Below are 15,717 nucleotides of genomic sequence, written 5' to 3'. Positions count from 1 at the left end.
GGCCATCCCGCCGGCGGCAGACAGCCCTCCCGGGGAATGGTTACAGCTGGAGGGGATGGTGCCAGAGGGTGAAGGAGCCCTCCACCAGCCATTTCTCCTTCCTTCCCCAGGGAAACACAGGCAAATTCCCCACGGCCCCCACCACCTGCCTCCTTCACTGTGTGGCCACGATGAGGGGACATGTGTCCAGGGAAGCGGGTGGAGTTAGGGGACAACGGGATCCTCCGCCGCCGCCTCGCCATGTAGGGGCTGAGGGGTGTGTGAATGTCCAGGTAGCCATCCTGGGCCCCCCACATTCCTCCCTGCTCACCTGGGTGTCCCTGGCTGCCACGTAGGTGTCCCCCAGGTAAGGCTGGGGTGTAGGTTTTGCCATCCAGGCTCAGCTCTTGCAAGATTTCCCGCAGTTTCTCGCTGCTCACGTAGCTGACTTTGGGGGACGACTCCCAAGCCATCCCAGCCGAGATGTCGTCACTGGGCAGCTGGTCTGGAGGCTGTCCCTGCCCCACAGGCACCCCATCCTCCCAGGTGTCTTTTGGGCCACATTCAAGGCCACCCCCCATGTCAAAAAGCAGCGTTTGAGAGCAAACAGGCTCGTGGCTCACAGGTTTGCAGAGGTCCTGAGCATCGCTGCAGAGAGGCGGCGTACCCAGCAAGCGGGGAGGCTGATACCCATCCCGCTCCGGATCTGAGGAGCAGCAGTTCCCTGGCACATCCCTGCACTGTCCCACACTCTGGGTGCAGGGAGCTGCTGGTGGGGCGTGGGGGTTGCAGCCATTCTCTGCAGACATCAGCCTCATCAGCTTCTCCTTGGCGCTGCTCACTTGCTCCTGCAAGCTTGCGATCACGGCGTTTTTCTGTGTCAAACAAATATGCACGTCAAGCACGGGGTACAGGAGGGTACAAACCCGCTGCTGATTTGGAAGAAAGCACTGCTAGAAAACAAATCACCCCTTTCTGCACAGCGAGGTGCCCTGAGGCAGCGCAGCAGCAGGCAAGAGCCAAACCAGCAGTGTGTGTGTGATTTCTTCCTCCCCTGGAGCCCCCCAAAGCCCCTGAGATGTGGGTGCAGGAAGGGGGGGCACTGAGACAGGTTAAAAAATTAACCATGTTTGGGCTGTGGAAACCAGGCACTCCCGCCCATCTCCATTTTTTTTTTTTTTTTTTTTTTTAATTTTGGCAGTTTGGGGTGCAGAGTGATGTGACAAAACAAAGCAGCTCTTCCCCTCCAAAGGGAAGAGGCTGGAGGGGCAGTGCCAGCACAGACCAGGGCATAAGGAAGGGCTCCTCACCCTGCGAAGCCTTCAGCCCACCAAAGGGAAGGGGAGAAGCTGGCACAGCTGAGGGGATCTGGCAGAGCCCCGTACCTCAGTGAGCAGCCGCCTCATGGAGTTCTTCTCCCCAATCAGCTGGTAAAGCTGCTCCTCGCTGTACACCGAGCGGCAGCTCCTGCTTGGGCTGGTGAAATATTTTGCCATGTGGCTCATGGTTTGGCTTTCTTCTTCAAAAGCTTTCCACTGCTTGAGCTGGGGAGTAGAAGAGGGCGTTATCCGCGCGGCACGCACAGCACAGCGGGCGTGGAGGAGACAAAGAGACAGAGAGGGAGAGACAAAGGCAGGGTGTGACAGAGGAGCAGAGATGGGTGACGAGCGACGGTGGGACAAGGGGCTGCAGTGTCACTTGGAGCCTCCCACCCATCTGAGCCCTACCCCGTCCCTAGATCTGGCTTTTAACGCAGAGAGGGTGGGTGCCTGCCTGCGCTGCAGTCTCTAAGTGCGCTGTAAAAGCCCCTTCTCTCTTCTCCCCCCTCCTTGACTCTGTGACAAAGACAGTGTCACGCACACCTCCTTATCCCCGAATCACCGGTGACAAGCTGAAAACCAGCAACGCTTGGTATCCGTTTTCTCATTTAGTGTCTGCATGGAAGCCTTGCACAGCCCAGCTCCAGCTGCTTATTGATCTCGGATGAGCAATAGAAGAGCAAGGCCATTAGGAAAAACAAGTTGATGAATTAAAAGATCCAAGTTAAATAAAATGTTCAAGGCCCCCAGGCTACAGCAGAAAAATGGTACAGGCAGAGTGCAAGTGCAGCTCATCAGCTCCTCCACTCTCACTCCGAGAGACCTCGCGCTTGGCGGAGCATCACCAGTGGCCTTGGTGCTTGTCAGAGGAGGTTTGGATCTTGCTCCCAAGGGCTGCTCGTCTCAAGGGTTGGGACTCTGCAGTTACACTGCATCAACTGAGGTAGGAGGGAACCTCTAGAAATCACCTAGTCCAACCACCCTGCTCAAGCAAGGTCAGCCGGAGCAAGCTGCTCAAGACTGTGTCTCCAGCTGGGTCTTGAATATCTCCGAGGATGGAGACTCCACACCTCTCTGGGCAACCTGCTCCACTGCTTTACCACTTTAATGGAAAAACAAAACAAAAAACCCCACACAACTTTTTCTGACATTTAAATAGAATTTCCTGTGTTTCAGTTTATGCCCATTGTCCCCTCTCCTGTCAGTGGACACCACTGAGAAGAGCCTGGGTCTCCCTTCCCTACTCCTCCCCCATCGGTATTTATACACATTAGTGAGATCCCCCGAGCCCTCTCTTGCACAGATGTGCTCTTTCTTCAGCTTCACCTCTTCCTCCCTTTCTCACCTCATTTCCTTAAGCCCAAACATCCCTCCAAACATTAAACAGAGTAAACAACTGTTTCCTCTCCCTGTAACAATGAGAGCATTTTTCCCACTAACATTGTGGCCAGACACACCAGGCTGCTCCTAGAGGACACAGGAAGCAGAAGAGCCTTGCTTCACCACAAAAGGCTTCCTCCAAACATCTTCACATCCTCCTCCTCACTTGCAGCAAAACCCAGCTTCCTCCTCCAAGAGCACAAAGGAGGACAGCCTCCCCTTGGGAACACCAGCAGCCACGAAGCCTCTGAGCCTGGCGAAGCCATCTGGATGGCCAGAGCCCAGCTCTGTCCCTGCTATGGGCAGAAACCCTTGGTGGGAGTGGGCGTGTGGGGTATGAGGAGAGGACAACTGCATGCCCCCTCCCTGGAAGTGTTCAAGGCCAGGTTGGATGAGGCTTTGAGCGACCTGATCTAGTGGAAGGTGTCCCTGCTGATGGCAGGGGGGTTGGAACTAGATGAGCTTTAAGGTCCCGTCCAACCCAGACCATTCTGTGATTCTATGAAGGACCGATCCCACCACCCACACGAAGGAGGAGGAGGAGGAGGGCAGCAGCTGCCTCGACTCCACATGTACCCTCTGTGCAGCTGCCACCCGTGTCATGCTCTTGCAGGAGGGTTTCTGAGCAGCAGCTCTGAAACATGCCTGCACTCCTTGGGGACTGGGGGACTTGCTTAGGGAAGCAGAGCCACTGCGGGTTGGAGGATGAGCTGTGCAGGTGAGCCCAAACATCTGGGGAAAGAAGCAGGAAAGTAAGTGCTTTGGCCCACACAGATGCTGTTGTTAAACTCTGAAAATGTGCCCGGTTCCAGCCAGGTGGTGGGACAGAGGTGGCAGTGTACCTGTGGGACAAAGATGAAGCAGTTGATGGTGGTTGTACACACAAAGATGCCTCCAGAGGTAAAACCAAACACCAAGTTGTGCCAAGCACGGAAGAAACGGTGAACTAAGCAGACAGTGCCGGCAGCCAGGAAAACAAGGTTGACCCCAACGATGAGCGTCAAGGACTGGTTGACTGGTGGGGAGCTGACATTGTCGGTCAGACCGGCCAAGTAGGTCCCATACAGCAGGAGGATACTCTGGAAGCAGAAAAAAGAGGTTTCCAGAGTGTGGAAAATTACAGCATGACGGTGTCAACTCCCTCCTCATACCGAGCCCGGTGAGCTCAGATACACTCAGCACAATCCTAATTAATGCTCTTTGATCTATAATGCAGACCTTCAGCGTGTGGTGGTGACGTCGCAGCAAACGCCCGGCACGCTGCCGCGGGTCAGAACTGGGGCTGGGGGAGAGGGCAGGAGCAAAGGCGCTGGTGGGCCATGGGTGCCCCAACCAAGGGGCACGGGGAGCTGAAGGGTCAGGTTGGCAGGTGATGCCACAGAGCAGGGCATGGATGGAGAGGAAAGATGTGAAAACCTCCCCTTAGGAAGACTGGAGCAGGAGCAGAAGACAGATAGACAACAGATGGAGGACCCTGTGGGGATGCAGTGGTGAGGTGCCATCAAGGAGCAAGGATATACCTCTGAAGGAGCAGTAAGGATATTCAGAAGGACATTCAGAAGGCAAAAAACAAGGCAGAAGAAGTGGAGGTTTAGACTGGAAGGAAGTCCATGTACCTGGTGCCTCTTTAAACAGAAATACAGGAAACTACCAGGTTCAATTCTTCTCCTTTCCCTTTGCTGTTTCCTGCCTGACTCTAGCAGGGGTGAAAGGGGCTGAAGAAGTGCTCTGTACACAGAGGTCCACTTTCCCCTGGAGCAGGTCAGTTGTTTCAGAGCAGGCTTCCTCACCACGCTGCCCCTCGAGTGTCTCATACTTACCTGGCAGGCTGAATCCCTCCTTCCCTAGGGCACACTGGCAGGAAACACTGAGTATTTTTTGCCCACCTCTGTAGTGTAGGGCGTGGTCTGCCTTCAGGATCATTTGGAAATACCATCTAACAAAATCCCTGCTCCTGCAGGGACCCAGAATTCTGAGAGCACAAATCCTACATTATTCCTGTGCTACCCACCAAGTGCAACTGTTGACTTTTTACTAAGAGACATTCAATTGTTATTTGGGCATCAAGAAGTGCTTCGTGCCCTGTGGTATAGATGTTCTGTAGAACCTTCTGGATCCCTCCATGCTGTGGGCTCCTGATGACCACAATGGCCACTGCCAGGTTTAGGGTCTGGAGGGACACTCTTACAAACAAGAGAGGTTCACATCCATGGTCTTTGGTGAAACTCCCAACTTCAGAGCACCAGGAACTCTCAAGGAGGCTTTTCATAGTGAAATCAGCCCTGCTGGGAACTAGACTGATGCTTGACCCCGCTTCACGGGATCTGTACTGGATCATAATCACATTCACCATGAGGCACCTCCAAATATATGGCCCAAAGGCAAGCCAACTCCTAAGCTCCCAGCAAGAAAAAAAAACAGCACCAAATTCCCATTTAAAAATTCATAGTCTATCTGGGACACAGACAACAGCACTGTTGTTTCAGCAAGCAGAGGACTAAGTTTTTTGTTTGTTTGTTTGTTTTAATCTTGAGCAGAGGACTTTGCTCCTAATTCCAGGCATGTCCTTGGCAAGTTATTTTTGTTCATTGCTCTGTGCCAGTAAAACCAGGATAACAACACTGAGCGGCTTCACGAAGGGCTGAGCACATTAATGCTGTGGAAGATAAGAAGTGCTGCATACACACAGAGATAGAGCCTACTCTCACATTAGTGTAAATTCAGATTAACTCCAGAGAAACCACTAAAGTAGTAACTCCATGACCTCCAGCAAGCAGATAGGATCAGGGCCAGGTTCAACACAACGCTAACAAAGAGTACCTGCAACTGGGAATGGGGATGTTTTATTCCAAAAAGCAGTTTGTAGGAGGTGTAGGCAAAAGCATCACCTGTCTAAACTCTTAACACAAACTGCGGACAAAATCAGAGGTGGAGATGCAGCACAGAAAGCCCAGGGAATGCCTGCGATCCCTACCATGAAAGGACTTCTAGGGACAGGCTAGACTAACGTCTCTAAAATGAAGTGCAGAAGGGGAGAAGGACTTGGCTGTGTTGTGAGGTCTCTTCCTGCTCTTTTTCCTATGATTTTGGGTAGTTGGTCAATGAGTATTCTATTATGGTGAGTCAGAAAGGAACTGCCTGTACTGCACGCAGAGATGGAGCCATTCCCAAAGAAAGGCTATGATCTCACAAGCTTCATCAACATCAGCTTTCTGAAACGCATCCAGCCTCCGCCAACCCAGAGACACATGAGACCACAGATAATTACAGCAATAATTATACCTACATAGTTACATCAGTATAACTAACTCCACTGGAATAAGAACGGCCACGTGCAAAGCTACAGCAGTGAAAGTGTACCTCAGTGGTATAATTAAGCTGATAGACATCCTGTAAAGGTAGGCACCAAGCACTTGTCATCAGCACCTCCTTGATTTGGAGTCAGAGGACTCAGGGGCTGAGCTGCGTAGTGCATCGCTGCGGTGGATGGTCATCTGAGGCTTCGTGGAAAAAAATGTGCTTGAGAAAACAGCAAGACACAAGTTTTAAGAAGAGAGATAAACAAGGCGTGGAGGGTTGCAGGGAGAGAATTAGAGAGACATTATGTGCACGGTGTGTGTAAAGGAGATGGTGAGGCAGGGAAAAAGTGGCCAACGGCTTTTACAAGAGGAAAACATCAGGATGGAAAGGACTGGAGATGGGAGGGCTTTCAAGATGAATAGGAGTAGCTGCAATAGGCTTGGAAGGGCAGCAAAACTACAAGTGCTGCTAAACAGTTTAGGCTGCGAGACCGGGAGGAGGCGAGATACAATGCAAGAATCGATAAAGAGGTTACGTACCTTAAACCCTAGAATGAGAACGAGCCACAGATCAGAATAAAGAGATGCACAGGACTGCACCCGGCTCACGGAGCAGGTCATGCCCTTCTCTGTCGCCTAGGAGGCAAGAAGGAGGCAGAAGTGAAGGCTGCTGCCTGGGAGCTGGCACAGAACAATGGGCAGATAGCTCTATGCATCTGAGCAGGTCTCCTCTCTAAATTCCTAAAAGGCAAGCCCAAAGCTGGTGCCGCCAGGGGCAGAGGGGTAAAGTGAGGAAGATGTTTGCACTTCACTGCCAACAGAGCCAGTTAAACATTTTTCTAGAGCATCAGCAGATGCCATGGACCTCTCTTGTGTCACCCAGGTGACCTGCATGGGCTGGTCAAGATCATCCACCAGACCCCACTGCTTGGCAAACCAAAGCCCTGCAACCAGCTATCCCTTGCCAGGTTTGAGTGCACAGACCTGGAAATTTTGCAGCAGAACCTTATCTCTGTAACAGGCCAGACATAAACCCAACCTGGAGCACCCAGAAGGCCTTCTGGATTATTTTTATTTCTGGGGGTTTTGAGTTTTGTTTTTTTTTTAAACAGCACTTTCAAACACCCAACCACCCACCAACTTTGCCTACAGAGATCAGATAGGACATGGCATAACGCTCCACCACCGCTCTGCATCCCTTTACCCGCAGTGAGACGCTGAGGCTTCGGAAGCACTGGACTGGATCAGAGAATACCCACGTCAAGAGCAACACAGTGTCTGCCAGCACCAACACTGCCACCATCGCCAGCAACTGGAGGTCTTTGATAATCTGCAAACATGCAAGAAGTAAGTGTTACCGTGGGGACACCAATAACTCTGTCTCCCAGGTCTCTTTCTGGTTATATCTTCCAAGGGAAATGTCCATCCTAATACTTCCCCCAGAGTACAGTCCAGCAGCTCACCTATGTCTGAGTTGGCCACAGGATCTCTGTCTCCAGCTGCCAAAATCTTGGAGATCTAATTGGGCTCAGGGCCAGGTCTAAACCCTGACTGCCAGTGTGGCTAGCTGGTAAATGCTATGACAGAAAACAGCTCTTCCAAAACAAGAGTATCATCCCTTATGTCCAAGTAGGGACAAAAAGGGTGGTAGGGAAAAAAAAAAAAAAAAAAAGCTGGTAGGATTATCATTTTGCAAATTTACCACAGATCCCAATGCCTCAGGAATGGGAGCCCTTCCTTGCTGGTGCCCAGTTCCTCTACAAACCATCTCATCTCTCACCTTTCCTCCGAGATCTACTTTTTTGACCATTGGAAAGTGGCTGCTGAAAGCTCTGAGTGCACCATTACATGCACAAATTTTGGTAAGTGGCTCCCATTTTCCTCCCAGCTGCTGTATCCCCTTCCTTCAGCACTGCAGAGGAGTTCCCTCCCTCCTTCCAAGGGATCAGATACCTCTGAGGGTGGCCCTACATCAGACACCCTTGAGGATACCTGGTTTATTTTCAACCCACAAAACCAATAAGCCCAGACCTGGACACAGACACCGGTGTGCAGTGTAATGAAAGCACATGGCCAGTGTGAAATGAGAACAAAACCTCACTTGGTGACAGGGCTGGGACTCCACTGGAGAACAGGCAGCCTGGCCGGGCTCCTGCTTGCCTGCAGAGTGGAAAAGCTCCTGCCTTATTGCACAGGAATAAATGAGGAGCCCGTGCCTGGCTAGGTGTGACACCAGACCTGCGACTGTGGTACCCATCCCTGCCACATGCTGGTTTTATCTGCTACCCCCACCAGTCTGGGACTTGCTGGTGTTTGGAGTTTCTCCCCCCACCCCTGGGTGCTGTGTACTCACCACCCGCTTGTCCGGCACCCTCTGGGTGAAGACTTTGTAGAGCCGCCAGCTTTTCCCCAGGACAGGGCCCAACACCAGGGAGGTCCCGATGCAGAGCAGGCAGAGCCGCACCTGCCAGGGGGCAGAGAGAGGGGGCTGAAGGGGCAGCCATGGGGCTCGCGGGGACACTCCATGCCCACCCATCCAGGGATGTGATAAAGATGGGTGGAGATGTGTCTATGGTCTTCTGGAGGGTCAAATCAGATACTAGAAAGCTGACTGCAGAGCAAAATAAATGAAAAGGCGTGTACTCCTCAGCAGGCATGCCTGCTGCCTGCCTGGCCCTCCTCACCCCAGGGGGTTTTCATCAGAGGAGCAGGCAGGGACAGCCAGGCAGCTTGTGAGCAGCCAGGGCATGGAGGGGCTCAGCACCAATAAATCACTCACTGGCACCTCCATGAGTTACCTTCAGCCCAGCAGCTGAGCAGCATGGCACGGACTGCAGTCTCCCCTGTCCCACTCCCCAACCTGGGTCCATGCCCAGTCCCTGGTCTGGCAGGGCGGCTGCCCCGGGGGTTCATCACACAGGTTGATGTTTTGATGAAGATTTAGTTTGCAGCCAGAAAACTCGCCTGCAGCCTCGCAGTGCTCGTGCATGTGTGTACCTGCACATCTAGGCACCCGTCCCCGCTCACCTGGATTAGCTTTTCTACCGAGTCCCCAGACGGCAGGCTCTGCTCCTGGATCCCAAAGAGGTAAGCACTAGTGTAAGTCAGGCCACTGCCCAGCAGGGTCACAATGTTCAGATTGGGGCTGGACATCTTCACGATCCTCCAGGAAACAAAGCAGGGAAGGTGGTGAGAGTTACTGAGCGTCATGACCTGGCAGCACAGGGGCAAGGTCCTCTTACAGGGATGACGATGATGGCCATAAGGGATGCTCAGACACTGCCCTGTCATCTCCCCTGCCAACCCACTCCTGGTGTTCACAGATCCTTCAAAAGTTTACCTGTTGCTCCATGGTGCACACCTCATCCCTTCCTCTGTATTGCTGGAGTGCTTCACTATCCTTAAACTATAGAATCATTTTGGTTGGAAAAGACCTTTAAGATCATTAAGTCCAACCTTAAAGCTAACACTGCCAAGTCCACCACTAAACCGTAACCCTAAACACCACATCTACATGACTTCTAAATACTTCCAGGGATGGTGACTCCACCACTGCCCTGGGCAGCCTGTTCCAGTGCCTGACAACCCTTTCAGTAAAGAAATTTTTCCTCAGATCCAATCTAAACCTCCCCTGGTGCAACTTGAGGCCGTTTCCTCTTGACCTGTCACTTGTTACTTGGGAGAAGAGCCTGACCCCCACTTTGCTACAGTTGAAAGCAAGAAGGTCTCCCCTCAGCCTCCTCTTCTCCAGGCTAAACAACCCCAGTCCCCTCAGCTGCTCCTCATCACACTTGTTCTCCAGACCCTTCACCAGCTTCGTTGCCCTTCTCTGGACACGCACCAGCATGTCCATGTCCTTGTAGTGAGGAGCCCAAAACTGAACACAGGACTCGAGGTGCAGCCTCCCCAATGCTGAGCACAGGGGCACAATCACTTCCCTAGTCCTGCTGGCCACACTATTGCTGGTACAAGCCAGGATGCTGTTGGCCACCTGGTGATGGCTCATATTCAGCCCAACAGTCCTGTGGGACAGCAAGATCCCTTCTTCCCCAAACAGACAGGTACCAGGATTGCCCTACAGCACCTCTACCCTCTGCATGTCTCTGTGGCACAGAAGAGCATCCCCGAGGCTCAGCCAGCATCTTTATGGACAAAACCGTGGCAAGTCATGGGCTTTAGCAGCAAAGGAGACAAGGTCACCACAGCTGGGTCTCTCTGCTCCCAGCGCCCACGCCAGGCATGCAAAGCTGCTCTGGCAGTGCCAGCAGGTGCCATGGCTGCGTGTCCCTGCAGCAGAGCTAAGCCAGGGGAGCGATGCCCCACGGTCACGCAGGTGGAACACCCAGCTCAGCCCCCCATGTTCAAACCAACATCTTCCTCCACTGTCCTCTGTTGTAAAGGGGCAGAGTTGAAAACCCTACTAATGCAGCCTGGTGTGACTGTCTCTAGCAGTAAGCTTTGGGTACAGCCGCTACAAATGCCTCCAGGAACAGGGTCTTCCCACTGCTCCTTCCTTTGAGGAGATACTTCCACCCTCAGCACAGTCTCAACTTCAGGAAGCTGCCAGCAATGTTCAGGTTACAGTTTCCCCTCTGTAATTCCATCCCATCACTCATAATCCTGTAACTGTATTCAGGGAGAAGAGATTCGACCCACCAACCTCTCCCAACCTGGCACCCTTCTCCAGCAAGCCCATCAAGCAAGAGCTGTAGCTTCTGCCATCCCCTTGCATAGCTCCATCCACTCAATGAGACCTTGTTGCAGCCTTCCAGTACCTGAAGGGGCTACAGGAAGGCTGGGGAGGGACTTTTGACAAGGGCAGGGAGTGACAGAACAAGGGGTAATGGCTTTAAGCTGGAAGAGGGGAGATTTAGATGAGATATGAGGAAGAAATTCTTTCCTGTGAGGGTGGTGAGACACTGGCCTAGGATTCAACCTCTCTCTCTCTCCCCCTCTGCTTTCCTCACCATGCCTCAGCCCCTGGGTGAAGATATGAATCAGCTCACGCTGAAAAAGCGCTCCTTTGCACTCCCAGGTTCAGTAGGCAGACCAATATTTATTTGGTGCAGCGCAAATAAATAACACACATTCATTACAGCTTGCTCTGAGAATATCTTCAGGGGCCTAAGTAATTTGGTAGTCAATTAAGATGGCCACCAAACTCAATACCAACCTGCTTCAGTAAACCAAGTGCTTGAGATCAGGATGCAGGTCAGGCAGCTACTGCACCACAGCAGGCACAGGGTTTAAGATAAACCCTTATGAGCAGGAACCCCCTGACTGCATGGTGGTTATAATCAATCATAAAATCATAGAATCATTAAGGTTGGAAAAGACCTCTAAGGTCATCAAGTACAACTGTCAACTCATCACCACCATGCCCACTAAACCATGTCCCTAAGTGCCACATCTACTTGTCTTTTAAATACCTCCAGTAATGGTGATTCAACCACTTCCCTGGGCAGCCTGTTCCAGTGCTTGACAACTCTTCCAGTAAATAAATTCTTCCTAATATCCAATTTAGACCTCCCTTGGTGCAACCTGAGGAAGCATTAAGTTCCTTAACAGAACCAGAGCACTGAAACAGCAGCAGTCCAGGCTGCACGTCTCTGCAAAACAACAGCATGTGGAGCACAAAGGCTTTGCCAGGTAAATCTTGGGAAGGGGATGTATCTCTCAGTGGGGAAGCAGTTGAGAGACCAAGGGACCAATGAAGCTGAGGAGAAGGTGGCAAGGAGGCAGGTGAGACAACCAGAATTGCTGAAGAAGGCTAAGCGCTGCCTGAGACAGTTTGAGCTAGGAGGAATCGCTGAGCCTTCTGCTTGATTTATTCAGGGGAGCAGGAATTTTTACATCCTTTTTGCAGACTGAACAGCACCAAGGAAAGCCTGCTCTTCACCACCACTTTCTCTCATCAATGGAGATCATGTTCCTCACTGATATGGACAACCATCAACATCAAAAAGGTTACCAATATCTTCAAAGGGTGGCCCAACAGCCAGAAGGATCTGTCCGTGTTGTGGAGATCTTGTGGGCTTTGCTCATGGAGCTGTGCTGCTAAAAGTGATGCTCTTGAGATTGTGGAGTGGATATGGAGACCAGCTCTTTTTCTGTTCACTTCTGTTGATGGTTTTATTGAATAGCACCTTTGGGATGAGACCATGCACTGCTGCCTGGGCCACGCCGGAGGGCATCCATGCTCTGTCTTGCCCACAGTCCAAGCAGGACTGTATCCACCACTGATCAACACTGGGTGTGATGGAGAAAGCTGCAAGATCCCTGGCATCGCCCTGCTCTGTGCTGTCAGGCTTGCACCCTCCTGACCCTTAGCTGACTGTCAGCTCAGAGCCTGGTCCTGCAGCAGGAGCCTGATCCTGCTGCTCCAGCTCAGGCGAACTCTCAGGGCAGAAGGGGGAAGCCTTTACCTGTTTTTCCTGAAGCGAAGTGTGAAGACAAGAAAGAAGAGCGCTAGTAGGACTCCTCCAGTCAAGAACGTCCACACAACTCCCAGGAGAGCAGCAGAGAAGGATGGTGAGCTCTTCCCACTGCGGTCAGAAGATGTCTGCGGGACACAAAAGTGGTGAGGAGGAAGAGGACGTTGCTGGAGCTCCCAGTGAAGGAAGACCCTACTCTGGCTCCCACTGGTGGTCCTACTCAGCCAGAAACCCCACCTCCCAAAGCCCTCCTCATGAGCAGACACCTCAGCACCAGACCAAGATCTGCGGGCAGGGCTAGTGAGGCGTGTGTAGACAGGACACGTACTCTGCCACTTGCTGAGCGCACAGGAGGAGAGGGCAATCCAGGAGCCCTCTTCTTAGGGCCAGCCAGCCAAATATGTAATGAACCCATACAACTGACTCACAAACATCAGGCAGCCCTGGGCATAGGAGAGGGGAAAATGGGTGACGGTTCCCCACTGCCCTTCTCTGGAAATAAACCTCTAGAGCCAGCCCCCGTGGTTCCCCAGTTTGTAGCACACTGCTTTGGAAAGTTGGGTAGGGCACCCTTGGCCAGTCCTTCCCAGCCTTACCCCCAAGTACACTAGACACCTGGCTGACGTGACTGGGAGCCAGCAGCAGAGCTGCCAGTCGAGGCAGAAAACACAGAAAAGGGAGTGGGACAGCGTTTTTGCGCGTTAGGCAGCGACACACTGAGCTGGGCTCCACCCATCTCCCAGCTGGCTGGAAACTCGCTTGGTCCTGGGTAGACATCACCTGAGAAATGGCTTTTGAGGGACACTCCCAAAGCAAGTACAATGGAGGCACCTCTCTCCTTGCACACAAGCGACCTTATGGTTTGGAATCTCTATTTACAAATAGTCTCTGCTATCTTCCTATTAACATAGGATGGATAAAATGATCCTACATGAAACAAGAAACTTATTTCCACTGCTAAATCTAAAATACTCCAGCATTTTTAACAGGCTGTGCGTGCATGGGTTTGTTCACACATGGCATGTGTGCATGTTACTGTTTTTTGGTTTTGGGGGGGTTTTTTTGTTTGTTTGTTTGTTTTTTTTAAAGTCCTTTCTCAGGTATTCCAGTTCACCTGCACGCAATTTCTGCAGCAGCAGACTGTGATAGCTGTCACTGCCCCAAAGTCCCAATTCTTCCTTCAAGGTCTGAGCTGTTTCTGCTTCCAGCCTGACTAGAAATAAATCTGCAGGGAGAAGCAAGGCAGTTGGTTGGAGCTGATGCCTCAACTCCCTCTTCTCCAGTCAGGCTCCATCTCCTCTGGATGAACAAAATCAAGGCACAGCTTGGAGAATTAAAGCCAACATGTAACTTTTAAAACAAAAAGATGTCACTGTCACGTGAGCACAGCTGATCCATGGGCTCCTGGCAGCTCACAGGCTGGTGCCACGCTGGTTGCAGGGCAAACCCAGGCTGAGAGAGACAACCATCCAACAGCTGGTGCCGGTGCTGCTGCTGTGTTATTCTGGGACACAGCTGCGTGCGTGGCTCAGCCCCGCTTTGCAGCAGTGTGGAGATATCCCTGAGGAGATACTCATCTCCCTCCTGCAAACTGCTCCCAACCACCTCCTCTTCCCTCTCCCTGTTCCCCTGGGGGTTCTTCTGGCTCTCTGGGAGATGAGGACCAGAGCAGATGGTGGAGATGGTCAGCCAGGTCAGTCCCCCTCACCTTACACCAGGACTCACTGTGGAAAACCCCATCAGTTGGCACAAATCAGGACCATCCTCCCACCTGCCTGGAGCTCAGAGGGGCTGGGGGGCTGCTTGAGGGTGGCACAAGGTTGTGACACCATCCTGAACCTGCATCCTGCCTGGTCAAGCCCAAGGGCAATACCTGGCTTTTGGAATCCACGCAATCCAGGGTGGATTCAGGATCCTGGAGCTCCCGCACTTCCCTCCCAGCTGCACCCACCGGCAGTATCTTTCCACCTTTGGCTGCTGCCGAAAGCTTTACTGCACCCTCCTCCCAGCAACCACTCAAGGATCAGAAACACCCCTGTGTTCTCCACCTTTCCTTTCCAAACATGCACCCCACCCCAGACACCCTGACCACTGTTTCCCTGGAGGTTGATGATACTTGAAGTTGATGGAGCGCTTCATCTGCCGCTGAGCGGAATCTTGGCCCTAGCAGGGGGAATATTAATTGTAAGGCAGCTGCCAGAGCCCCAGGAGCCAAGCAGCTTACCGTCTTCTAATTAAAGGCCTGTGGTTGTACAGGACGTGGTGGAGAGCTGAGCGGGCCAAGTCTCGCTGGTCCATCCAGCAGCCTCAAGTGAAGCCAACTGCAACTAAGTGCACCCCAGTGTCACTTCTGCTGGCTTAGTGGTGGGGGGAGAGGTAGCATTTATTATAGATGATTCCTTTTAATTACATCCTGCTCTATTCAGATTTGAAAAGCACTTTGAAGTTCCAGGAGATGGGAAAGGTCAAGGGCAGTGGAGGCCATCCCAGGCCACTCCTAAGGGGCTGTCACAGCAGAGGGCTGTTTGACACGACTTGGCTGTAGTGGCTGCTTCCCCACCTTCTAGCTAACTGCTGGGTGTCACCTAGACAGGGCTTGTCTTGGAGGACATCCCAGGAGCTGACAGCATGCTGAACTCTGGCTGGACTGAGACTGCTTGGCATCTGTGACCCTCTCTCCATCCCTCCACCCAAATCCATTCCTGCAGAGCAAACCTCGTGCCCCAGAGCGTTCCCCACCTCCGTACATACCACTGCGACAGTGCAGAGCTCCTGCAGCACCCGCTGCTGCTGCTCCCGGCTGCTGAAACCGGAGCTGCCATCGCAGAGCTCAGAGCAGTTGAATCCTGGCTCCATAGCACATCCTCAGCCGTCATCCAGCCGTACCTCTGCCCCTGACAGAAGGACAACCGTTGGCTTTCCCCAGCGCAAAGAAGCCTTTGGCACACAGCCTATCTCCCCCCATCAGCAGGGCATAGGGAAGGGGTCCGGCTTACCCAAACTGGTGCGGCATACATCCAGAGCCAGGACAGGGACCCTCGGGGTGTCCTCTGCAGTGAGGCGAGTCAATGTAGGGTGCAGGTCCCCACCAAGCCCAGTGGTATCTCAAGCCCTGCTACATCACCCTGCAAACCAACACACAGCAGGGTCACAGCAGCCCCCAGCCCCCACACCCCAACTGCAGAGCCAAAACCAGGTGCAGTGCCGGTCCAAGCTGGAGCATGGCACCCCAGCACCCCAAGCTCCCTGCAGCTTTCCTCTGCCAACATGTTTTTCCACACCAGTGCAACTCCAGGGTATATATTT

General features: G+C 52.6%; 1 protein-coding gene across 1 annotated transcript in view; it reads right to left on the bottom strand.

Annotated features, from left to right (window-relative positions):
• Positions 1-15,267, bottom strand: part of GPR156 (G protein-coupled receptor 156) — a 15,592-nt gene extending 325 nt beyond the window's left edge. Inside the window, exons 1-9 of the mRNA XM_010162958.1 lie at positions 15,163-15,267; positions 12,403-12,539; positions 9,005-9,140; positions 8,331-8,441; positions 7,182-7,307; positions 6,518-6,613; positions 3,521-3,757; positions 1,365-1,523; positions 1-854 (exon numbers count right to left, since the gene is read on the bottom strand). The exon at positions 1-854 is cut by the window's left edge and continues 325 nt beyond it. Of these exons, the coding sequence (XP_010161260.1) occupies positions 1-854; positions 1,365-1,523; positions 3,521-3,757; positions 6,518-6,613; positions 7,182-7,307; positions 8,331-8,441; positions 9,005-9,140; positions 12,403-12,539; positions 15,163-15,267 (1,961 nt within the window). The remainder of the gene's footprint in view (positions 855-1,364; positions 1,524-3,520; positions 3,758-6,517; positions 6,614-7,181; positions 7,308-8,330; positions 8,442-9,004; positions 9,141-12,402; positions 12,540-15,162) is intronic.
• Positions 15,268-15,717: the final 450 nt, after the last annotated feature.

The sequence above is a fragment of the Antrostomus carolinensis genome, unplaced genomic scaffold, assembly GCF_000700745.2.
Source record: "Antrostomus carolinensis isolate BGI_N321 unplaced genomic scaffold, ASM70074v2 scaffold2412, whole genome shotgun sequence".
Lineage (NCBI taxonomy): Eukaryota > Metazoa > Chordata > Aves > Caprimulgiformes > Caprimulgidae > Antrostomus > Antrostomus carolinensis.
Note: the sequence above shows the minus strand (reverse complement) of the source record. Positions and strands in the feature narration are given on the sequence as shown.